General features: G+C 40.9%; 1 protein-coding gene across 4 annotated transcripts in view; it reads left to right on the top strand.

The window, feature by feature from the left end:
- Positions 1-1,661: 1,661 nt before the first annotated feature.
- The window catches only part of LOC107684606 (zinc finger and BTB domain-containing protein 38-like), a 28,649-nt gene continuing 18,613 nt past the window's right edge, over positions 1,662-11,697 (top strand). For 3 of the 4 annotated variants that reach the window (XM_016480901.1, XM_016480902.1, XM_016480900.1), the window contains exons 1-2: positions 1,662-1,934; positions 2,398-2,542. In XM_016480901.1, coding sequence (XP_016336387.1) covers positions 2,426-2,542 — 117 coding nt within the window. In that variant the 5' untranslated portion in view covers positions 1,662-1,934; positions 2,398-2,425. Of the gene's footprint in view, positions 1,935-2,397; positions 2,543-6,068; positions 6,769-11,697 lie in introns of those variants that run through there. The other variant, XM_016480903.1, reaches the window with a different exon arrangement.

Genomic DNA, 11,697 nt, shown 5'->3' with positions numbered 1-11,697 from the left:
GGTTAATGAAGAGTATAGTGAAGCCTCATGTTACGGTCGTCACGATAGCAGATGACAACATCCAGGATTTATGTACCGCAGGGTAAGATTAAATTAATTTACATTTAACCAGTTTAATATGGAGAGGCACTAAAATGTAGACCTTTGTTTATGTGTTTTTGACCTACACTGTACATGACGTGAGAAGAGTTAGCTATTTAGGACTGTACGTTAACATCTCACAAACTTTAACGTTAGCTAGTTTTAGCCAGAGATACCTTTTACTCTTACTTGCGTAAACTACGCCAGAGTGCGTACACACCTCACGCACCGGATGCCGTGCGTGCGCTCAAAGCAGTTGGACATTGCGGTGAATCAGAAGTAAAATATGATATAAATACTGTTCGGTTTCTGGCACAAACCGATCGTTTCGTGTCTTAGGAGATCAATGTGTCGTCACGAGCGAGAGGTTTAATTTGGATTTGTCTGTGCATGTTTTTTTTACTCTCATAGATTTTGTTACCATTGCCATGCATTATACGACTGATAGACTGCAAACGGTTGGACTTAAAAATCATAATTTGTGTTCTACTGAAGAAACAAAGTCACCTACATCTTGGATGCCCTGGGGGTAAGCAGATAAACATCAAATTTTCATTTTTGGATGAACTATCCCTTTAAGCACAAGTTGACATTAACGTTCTGCTTGAGCAGATGAAAATTGTAACTTAATGAGAGTATGACAACCAGAAAATGAACGTTTTCCTCTTCATTGGGATTGGGGTTTAATTTTGCTCTGTTTTGTTTGGGTTTAGGGAATGGAATAAAATAAATTCCATTGCCCATCCTCTCAGGATACCTGGAATCAGTGATACAAGTACCCCTGGCACACCGTTTTTCCATTTTTGTAGCATAAACACCATCAAACCGATGAAAGCTTCGGATCTTCCAATGTTTCTCTATGGCGCTGAAACCTAAAGATGTCTGAGTTCCGCTCCCTGTGCAGCTGATACTCAACTGCCATTAACTCATCTGTGTTCGAGGGGAGGGGCTTACCAATTGCTTGAGAGGTGCTTTCCCCCCTAATTTCAGAAGCATGGTTTGCAAATGTATTTACATTTGTGAATATAGTCAAAGCTAAATGATATGACACACGGTAGGATTTTTAAAAATTAAAATTTAAAAGAGACAAAAGAATAATTAGGGAGAATCAATAAATTATGAATAATTTACTGCCATTGTGTAAATAATATGTAATTATGTAATCCATAAAAAAGTAACTATAATGTAATTTTTAAATGCAACTACTTACGTAATCCAGATCACATGTAATCAGTTACTACCCAGCATTGTCAATAAGATACATTTAGAAAACAGATAACGTTTACTTTCTAAATGTGTCTTACTGTGAATTTCCACTTAATGCCAACTTATTTCTACTATAGTAATAGTGATACTTGCCTTAGCAAACACCCACAACAGAATTAAATTATTCATCTGTGCACATCCTGACAGAATTAACAACAGTGTCCAGAGCTTGTAACCGTTTCAAAACCGTTTGAGAGGAAGCCCAGCTTTCCCTCTTTTTCTCTCCGTTGCTTCTCCCTCCCTTTTCCAACCCCTCCCTCCCATCTCTCTCTCTCTCTCTAGAGCCAATACAGCAACTCGATGACGCAGCAGCAACAGAGGCCTGTGGAACGATTGCTGGGCTGAGAGAATAACAGAGAGGCGCTGCTTTGGCCCAGCCTTGACACTCAAACACACACACTCACACACACACAACGGTACAAAGGAAGTAGAGAGCAGCTGATCTGGCCCTGAAGGAGAAACTGTGCTGCAGAGGCTCTGTCCTTCGCTCTCCTCTCAACCATGGCAGAACAAACTGATCTCACCCTGGGCCAGACTGTTTACATCTACTGCTGCTCAAATATGGAAGAGGAGGAGGAATAGATCAGGTATATATCAGCCCCGCTCACTCGAAACTCTCTTTTTCGCTGTCTTACTCACTCTACTAACACACAGAGAGATTGTGAGCTGTTGTCCATTAATGCTGACTAAAAAGAGGCGTTAAAAGTGTTACGCTGTGGGACTGGTGAGACGATCGAGTGGCCATGAGCGAAATGAGTGTGTTTGTGTGTGTAAGCTTGTTTTTTTTAGTATATACTGTGGGAATCCATCTAGACGGACGTTCTGGAGACAGTCGTTTGAGTGCGTTTCTGTTGATTACGTTCCAATAAAGGCGGGCCTTGCTGACATAATAACCTTGTAAACAGCAGAAAGCTATAACAGCATAATATAGCATAAAGCTGCACTATAACCTGTTTTTTTATATAACTATTGGACTTTTCAGTAGTTAAAACATGAAATATTGTAAAATAGTCACACACAAAAACAAAACATGCATACTACAAATTACAGGACTGGATCACGTACTGAGTTCTTCTGCATGATGACCACCAGAGGGCACATCAATGTAGTTCCTGACGCACATTTATTAATCGCACCAACAGGGACCAGAGGAAAGACGATCTCGATTATGAGGAGCGGTATGAACAAACATCAGGTTGGTAAAGGGATTTTGATCTTGCTGTGATATTTAAAGAGTTCTAGTCACTTGATAGCAGGAAATGTAAAACTGTAGCCTGCCTTCTTGCTTTTGCTCCAGCAAGACAACAATATTATTGTGGTTATACGTATGTGATATTCATGTTTTTAATTGTTTGTCTTTCATGTTTTCACATTTGAGCTGAATAGCTCAGTGCTAGAATTTGGTTTCATGAGCGGCAACGTTTCCATCTATAATTCATTACGAAACACAGCGGCCCACATATTGACCTAGGCCTCATCTTGATCATCAGAGCGATTTATCATAGTACTCCGTTTGTTTTCTTTCACTTTTTTACGTTATACTTAAGGCTGTGTTGGCCTTGAGTGGAAGATTCATGCAATGAGCTCAATTGTACTGTGGTTTACTGTAGGCCTCTCTTTGACAGGCCTCAGAGGTGTTAGCATCTTTGATGCTTTCAGGGCCATGGCCCACACATATTGTTGAGTGACAAAGAGCAAATGTACTTCAGCCATGCCGCACTTGCCCGCTAACGGTTCACTGCATACTCGATATGACTCAGTGATGACGGTGCTGTGGCTGGTATGGCGGAACTCCTTACACCTCGAGGTTATTTAGAAGCAGTGTGACGCATTGCAGAAAAATTACTTTTGTACGTTTATTTTAAATTGCGTATATTAAAATTTATAATACATCAATTTTTTAAATTATTGAAATATATGCTGTTATTTTACACAAAACAAGAAATCAGTGCACAAAAACAAAGTAATATCACAATAATATAACAAGTGAATAGCAACAGTAGCATTTTATGGCTGTATTTATTATCACGGCATTAATAGTGAATAATATATGGTTTATTCATACACTCTTATTAAAGTCGGTAAAAATATGGCCCAATGCACGGTGTTAATTTGAAGGAACTTATCGTTTTATAGTACTTTCAGTTAATATATTTATATAATTAGATCATATATAATATAGTTATATTACTTATATGTAAATATATTCACATTTTAGTGTACATAAATATCCAGTATAGCAAAAAAAGATCTTTGGAATGTGGCTTAATGGATGATTTGGCTTTTTATTCCTTTGAGGACTAGGTATTGTCCCATCGGAACAAATTATTATCATTTTCTGCCCAGTGAGCTACACATTACCGTCACTGCTATTTTAACACGGAAATATAGATTCTGTATAGATAAGCTGATTCATTTTCGTGACTTGTCCAGGCCTGAACAGCTTTTCTTTTAATTCCCAGTGTTCCTGGTTTCTAACAATTGTCTGAACATTGATATGAAATTTTAAACATAACAGGGCAATTTATTCAAAAGATCAAATAATTTGATATTCCTAGATATGCATAAGGAAACTGAGAGGTTGTGGGCTGGATAGTTTGGTTCTTATTTCACCATCACTGTTTCACTTATAAAACAAACTGGGAGCTGAACACAGGCCAGGCCACTAGTGAATGCAGCCTTTGTTACAGCAGCTTGTCTTCATGGCACCCAGGTAATCAGCACTCAGCCCTGTTTCCAGAAATAACTGCTGGTATCTGGGCATTAGGTTCACATGCTGCACCACGAGCTGAAGGAGGCGGCCTTCTGCAAGCTTTAAAGAGACACTTCGCCGACTTTAAACGCCGGCCTGGCACATTAACTCAGATGTAAACAAGAGCTTATTTGATGGAAAATGAAATAAATATAGTCTAAATATAGTGAAATACACCCTTCTTATTGAAGCTGTCCACTTTTAAAATCAAGGATTTGTGTTCTCATTTAAATGTGGAAATAGATTTAAGATTTTGAGAAAAATGAAAACAAAGAAAAGTTTTAATCTCTACCATTTCTAGGTCACTACTTTAAGTAAGTAAATCAAGTAAATTTGTGACTGATCATGTGACTCTTTATACAGAAGGTCACATTTTATTGCTTCAATTGAAGCACAAAAGGTTTTTTGGCTGTTGTCAAATCATGCTGGAGAACATGATCATCAGATTTTGTTCAGCTCAAGTGTTGCTGTCATTACAGCAAAAGACATTACAAACTTTATTTCATCATTTGTAATGTTCATTTAATTTACTCATATTTGTTATGCTGATAATGTAAATTATAATGAAAATGTTGCATTAAATTACAAAATGCAAAGAAGATTTTTCACCAGTGGTCTTAGATCTCTTTTTTACAAGGAATGTATTACTATAAAATGTCCTATGTAATTGGATTTTAATGCGATTCATTAAAGTTGAAGTATGTATAGTCTTGAAGTGAAATAATCTTGAAACACTGGTATCATGAAGTGATAAGCTCAATGTAGAAAAGTGTTTTTTTTTTTTTTAGGCTACTGATATAACTGCAGTCGTCACCTCAGGTGAATCATATATTTTAATACAATTCATGTTATGAGTAAAACATTTAATGAGAACAAAATATTAATATGATTAATTTTAGTAATATTAATAATATTACATTTATTAATATTAGTCTGATTAAAATATGCTGGGAAAACAGACAGAATCTTTAGAAAAAAATAAATACTGTGAAGAAAAAAAAATACTCACAGGTAAAGTATTCACAGGATTTGTGTGCACTGTGCAATATTGATTTGTAGTCTTCACCCTGAATAAAGGAAGACATACCCAGTTTGGGCCATGAAATATAATGACCTGCAGATGGAATGTGAAGTAGCGCCTCCCTATCCACTTTCTCCCATTCCCTCCCACCCGTCTCCTCCCTCTCTCGTGCTCTCTGCAGAACAGCCGCATCCCTTTGCATCAATCAGCAGCCATGTTGAAGGTGAACCTACAGTCCTCCACCACCTTTCCACTTCCTCCTGAGCTCTCGTTCTCTCTTCAGTGTTCTTGCACGCTCACTCTCTGTCAGCATCTGTTTGTCAGTTTAATTTCTTATCCTCTTAACCTTTTGCTGTAACCTCTTTCTAGCTGTCCGCCGTGTTCTCTTCCCCACATCTTCCTGTCCTTGTCTCAAATCACCATTTCTGCTTGCTCATGTACTCTCTCATCCTCTCTTTCTCCTCGGCTGCACACCCTTCTTCTGTTTGATATCAGTAATGCGCGATGGAGCAGCAGGCTGTGCAGTCTCTCTCTCTCTCATTCTTTCTCTCATACCCACTCACCCGCCACTACAAAGATGCATGCATAAAGATACGGCTGCTGCAGTAACGGTGCAGCTTAGCCATAACCGCAAACATCAGTGTTCAGATGTGCATAAACACGTACTGGACTGGGAGAAAAGCATGTTTCATTAGGTGGGCGAGGGGCAGATGGAGAACACGAGCATGTGAGCGCCTGTGCATTAAAATTCATAGCTGTTCATAATCTTTTTTTGGAGGATTGAGGGGGACTCATCTGAAATAGCACCACCCGGACCGCCATTATTTATTCTATGTGATGGAAAATGTTAAAAGCTGCCTTGTGCCAGGTGCCGTTTTTGTTTTGACAATTAAAATTCATAGCTGTTCATAATCTTTTTTTGGAGGATTGAGGAGGACTCATCTGAAATAGCACCACCCGGACCGCCATTATTTATTCTACGTGATGGAAAATGTTAAAAGCTGCCTTGTGCCAGGTGCCGTTTTTGTTTTGACACCCAGTGGTTGCGTTGCTGCATCCACCTCACACGACATGCAAGCGCTTCTCTCGTGTTAGCACGCTGATCCGTTTCCCCCGAACTCTCTCATTACGGCTACCCTTTTGCAGTGGTTAATGAAGTTGCAGTGCTTGCTAGCACAGTGCATCTCTTTTCCGCTGCTAATAATGCACAGACAGCAGCGGAGCTGCCCTGCCCGACTATTTATAAACTCCACAGTGGGCGAAAAAACCCTGGTGGCCAGCTAGCGAGTGTACAGGAGGAACTAGACCTATAGCAGGTTGCAGTGGAGCAGACTGATGCCCCCTGCCACCTCTGGACTGGGCATCTCACGCAGAGAGGGCACTGGGACTAGGGTGAACGAAAAAGAGAGAGAGTGTGTGTGTGTGTGAGAGAGAGTGAGCAAGCAGGATAGACTTATAGGAGAGACTGCGATCGCAGTAGAGAGCAGCAAGTGACGAGTTGAATCTAAAAGAAAAAGCTGAAACACTTTCGCCTGCAAACAAAACATCTCTTTCCAGCCATCAGTGGATTGCAGGAACGAGGAAGGTGTGAGCGATGATTTCTGCTCTCCGTCCACTGAAGCGCTTTCTCTGATTAACTGAAATAAAGGTACGTTCAGCATGCTTTTCCCTCCAGTTTCAAACAGACACAGTCGAGCGCATTTTTGCAGGGCAGCGCATCAAGACTCGTGGTTTTATCTGTAAAAATGAAAGTAAAAGTTTCGTTCTTTATCTGACTGGACATTTCATACTCGTAGGCAAATGTTTCAATCATTTTGTACTGAATAGATTGAGGGAAGGCAAGGAATTTTTATTTTTCCGCCATTTCGCTCATCAGGTATGGTAAGTCATGTTGAGGGTGTGGCAGGTAGATAACCACACACAACAAATGCCATTTTACGCCTATATAAAACCCCTTACAGCATTAAATGTAAGCTTTGAAAAGCTGAAAATAACAAATAGCACATCTAAATTTTGTGCTATTTTTTTTAATTTTATGTAACGGGGCCCTTCAACTTAAATTAGCATTGCCAAACAGCTCTGCGAGTCTATGGGATGTAATTTTGACTGCGTACTAGTGTACTAAACACACACACTTGCACACCCACACACACACACACTGATACAGATAACAGTGATCCCTGGCGATTGTCCACAGCTTCTCCTAAATGCTATTGGGGCTTTCCAACATGGCGCTTTAAAAACGATACGTTTTTCTCTGGACGGAATACACAACTGCCTAAATTGAAAATTCTTATTTTTTAATGGAATACTGTAGTGTTTATTATAAATAATTTATCTGTGCACTTCATTATTTTTTTAAAATTCATGTGCCCTCGTAAACTTTAATCAAAAACGTTATCTTCACTTTATAGCACTGACACCAGTCATGAGGGAGTACGTTACCCCTACACATTGAAAAGATAATAGGATATTACGACAACATTACTCTTAGGACATCGCAAACAATTTTTTTTCATGAATATGATTTAACCTGATGGAGGACACGCTCAGTCATTCAGGCAGTCTCTCTCTCTCTCTCGCGCGTGCTGTATTGTGCCGTTGATCGTCGTTGTCATCCTTAATAAATAAAACATTTATTCATGCTTGGGTGTCGGCTGTGAATCCAGTGGAGAGAAATCCCCCACAACTAACTGCAAACTGGCATTCATATCTGCCTCCATTTTGTTTGCAACGATCCAATCAATTCCCGAAGGACGAAATCAAGTCCCGCCCTCTCATTTCAGATGCCGTTTCACTCGGATATACATCACAGTAGAGAAGAAAAGACAATCGCAACTTCCGTTTCATGCCGACTTTAAAAGGGATAATTCAGACCAAAATAAAATCTGTCATCATTTACTCACCCTCATGTTGCTCCAAACCTATATGACTCTGTGACCTCTATGACTTTGAACTTAAAAGAAGATATTTTGAGAAATGCCATAAAGTCATAAAGTCAATAGGCTCCAATATTGTTTTGTTTCCATCATTTTCAGTGTTCAGCGGATGAAAAAGTCTCACACGTGCAACACGTTTGGGTGAGTAAATGAGAGGAGCGTAATCTTTGAGTGGAGTATCAGGAAGAGCAATTTGTTCAGGAACATACAGATACTTGAAGGTGAAATCATTCTAAAAAGCAATGGTAATAAAAGCCATTAGGGTCTAGACTGCCAGGAGGCAAAAGTCTTCTCATTGCGGCAGGTAGGGCCAAGTTAAGCCTAACACAACCTTACCAGTTTGACTTATTAATATTAATTTGATCATATGGACGAGCTCTCTATTAAGGTTAAGCAAAGTCAGCATGAACTTTAATATTAATGTGTTAGGCCATATGTGCCATCATGTTTCCATAGAAACATTGCTAACAGAAGCACAGCAGACTCGCCAATAGCAAACATGCTGAAGCTTGTCTAGTCAGTAACAGCAAAGTAAATCCAGTTGGTTAGTATTGTTGACCACTGAGCATTTCTGTAGCTCAAACAGTTGAGGTGCTAATGGGTTTGATTCCTAGGGAAATATGAACTAATGAAATGTACACCTTGAATCCAGTGTATGTCACTTTGGATTAAAGAGTCCATCAAGTGCATAAATATGGTATGAAAGTTAGATTAATAGGAAGCATGTCATATAGATTAAAACAAGAAAAGATGCATACAAAAATAGCCTACATCAGCTCCATTTAGTGCCATTGGTTCCACCTGTTCCCATGCCCCACTAGTGCTTGGAGTGCTGGTTTACAGCCACATTTCCAATTTGTATAATGTGGCCCTGGTAGCAATTCGTTAATTATGCCTTGATTTTGAGCAATATATTTTACTCAGTGGAAGTGCTGGTAGAGGACCGCACTTTCCCAGCCATGGATTCTTGTTCACTTCCTCTAGTAAACAAAGGGGATTATAGTGTGTCTTTCAGCATAGGCCTTGATGCGAAAGTGATGAGCAAAAAGTCATCATTCCAAACATAAGACATTATCCAGTGAACCAAGCTGACCTAAAAATAAACACCAAATGGAGATGGAAGTGCATAGGTCAGAGTCAAAAACTATTTGAGGCACTTTTGTCCTTTGCGGGTTCTAAATATTCTGCTGGTAGATCAGATTTTCTGCTTATGTTGTGCATCACCAATTTGAATTTTGCTATCATCTTGGCATATTTATAGGATATTAATCAATCAACCTTTAGTGCTAGTCAAAGAGGATTTTTAATATGCCTTAGAAACAGGATATAAAAGGGTGGGGAAGATGCTGTAGAACAGGAAGTCTACTGTGTAGGCTAATCGCTAGAGAATTAGTCTGTCCAATTCTTGAGCTATACCACAGTTCACAATTTTTAATGGTACTCAGAAAAATAGCCCTTTCACCTGACAGATTTGATGAATTGATGTCCTGAAACACTGGTCTCTGTGACTGTTTTGGGCTTGTACAGGAAAAAAACCTGACTGTCAGAATATGGTTATATTCTTTGATATGTCAAAAAGACTTCAATAAACTTTCTGCCTGTCAATCTGTAATGGAGAGTGTTTCAGAAACAAGGAGGAAGATCCAAGTGCAGTATATAAGTTTAATAAAACAAGGCAACAAGGGAAAATCCAGGCAACAGGACAAATCCAACACAGGGCAATCCAAAACAAAGGGCAACACAGGCAAAACAGAACTGAAAATAACTCACAGTACATCCACAGAGGACAAGACCAGACAAAGAACACAGAAAAGACAAGGGTTTAAAGTACAGAGGGTAATTAACAAACTAGACACAGCTGGGAACAATCAAACCAATGACTAGATGAAACAGTAACCAGAACCAAGCAAAACTACAAACTAAAAGTCCACACAAATGCCAGGTAAACAAGACAGGAATCATGACAGACTTTAAGGAGCGGATTCCAGATGATTCACAACTAGAAAAACAAACAAGTCCAGGAGGGTGGTGGAGCAGAGGCGGAACAGAGGGAGGGTTGGAGGGCCAGGCCCATTAGGAGGAAGTGAGTCTGGAAAACAGGTCGGAGCTGACAGAGTAAGAAGCCTGGGCATAGCTAGAGACCAAGGTGGGACCGGCGGAGCATGGAGCCAGGGCAGAGCAGGAAGTCAGGGTGGAGCAGGCGGACCTGAAAACCACCAGGGCGGATCAGGCACTGCTGAAGATCACCAGGGTGGAGCTGATAGAGCTGAAGACCACTTCAGCGGAGCTGATGGCACAGGGGACCGCCAAGATGGCTCAGGCTGAGCAGATGACCACCACAGCAAAAGTTGATGAGACGGGACCACCAAGGTGGAGCAGAAGACCACAGCAGAGCAGACCACCACAGCAGATCAGGTGGAGCTGGAGACCACCACGGCAGTGCAGATGGGGCTGAAGACCACCACAGTGGTGCTGGAGACCATCACAGCTGAACAGAAGCACACCACGGCAGAACTGGCGGAACAGTCAAAGAGAGCACAGGAAGACTAGTAACGGCTTATATGGCCGTGACAGGACAGGCAGAGAGTTCAAGAACTGCTCCTTTGACAGGACAGGCAGAGTTTTCAGAGATGGCCTCCATGGCCATGACAGGACTGGCAAAGATTTCAGGGAAGGCCTCTTTGGCTGTGACAGGACTGGCAGAGAATTCCGGGATGACCTCCATGGTCATATCAGCAGAGACACAGGTGAAACCTGTCAAAACAGGACAGGCAGGGAACTCACAGGCTGATGCCAATACAGGACTGAGCTCTGGGGCTTGAGCAGGCTCTGGAGCTGATTCATAGACTGGAACGGGCTCTGGAGTGGACTCATGGACTGGGACGGTCTCTGGAGCGGACTCATTGACTGGAACAGGCTCTGGAGCAACCTCATTGACTGAAGAGCAGTGTGTGGCCCAGACACACAAAATGGCCATCTCTGTAACAGGGAGTACAGTTGACAGCGGGACCACCTCTGTGACCCCGACTTGATAGCACCACAGAGATGCCGGCTGCAACCGGGAACACTGACGTGGCGTCCATGATGGCTGAAGACTCTGGCGTGACACCCAGGGGCATCATGCACTCATTATTTATCACGTGTTAACTAAATCTTGAAATTGGCTCAAATTCGAGTCTATCTCGGGTCTCAAATATGTGTAAATAGTTGCATTTTCCACCTTTATAGATTATGTTGATCTATACTGGGCGATGGTCAAAGTAGCCTAATAATGTAGTCTATTAACTATACATAAAAACCTGTCTGTTACCTTAATTAACAGATATGGGCGTCATGCCATAACATATTTTTAAAGGTCCCATATTGTCAAAACTGAAATGTCCTGGCTTTTTTCATGATAACTGAGGTCTAGGTGCTATGTAACTACCATATAAGTTTCAAAACAGTCAATCCACAATCAAATGCACACAGCCTGCATAAAGTAGCGGTGATTTTTCACGAACCGTTGTGACTTCCGTAAAAAGGTGACATCAGAACTACACAGTCACCGCCTTCAGTCACCACCCAGAGCACCACCCACAGTCCCACTCTCCTTTTGCCAAACCCCCAGACAACATCGCATCCATGCCATTGCTGAG

Source organism: Sinocyclocheilus anshuiensis, unplaced genomic scaffold (assembly GCF_001515605.1).
Source record: "Sinocyclocheilus anshuiensis isolate Anshui unplaced genomic scaffold, SAMN03320099.WGS_v1.1 scaffold41, whole genome shotgun sequence".
Taxonomy (NCBI): domain Eukaryota; kingdom Metazoa; phylum Chordata; class Actinopteri; order Cypriniformes; family Cyprinidae; genus Sinocyclocheilus; species Sinocyclocheilus anshuiensis.
The sequence above is the reverse complement of the archived record's forward strand: the minus strand, read 5'-3'. Positions and strand labels throughout refer to the sequence as shown.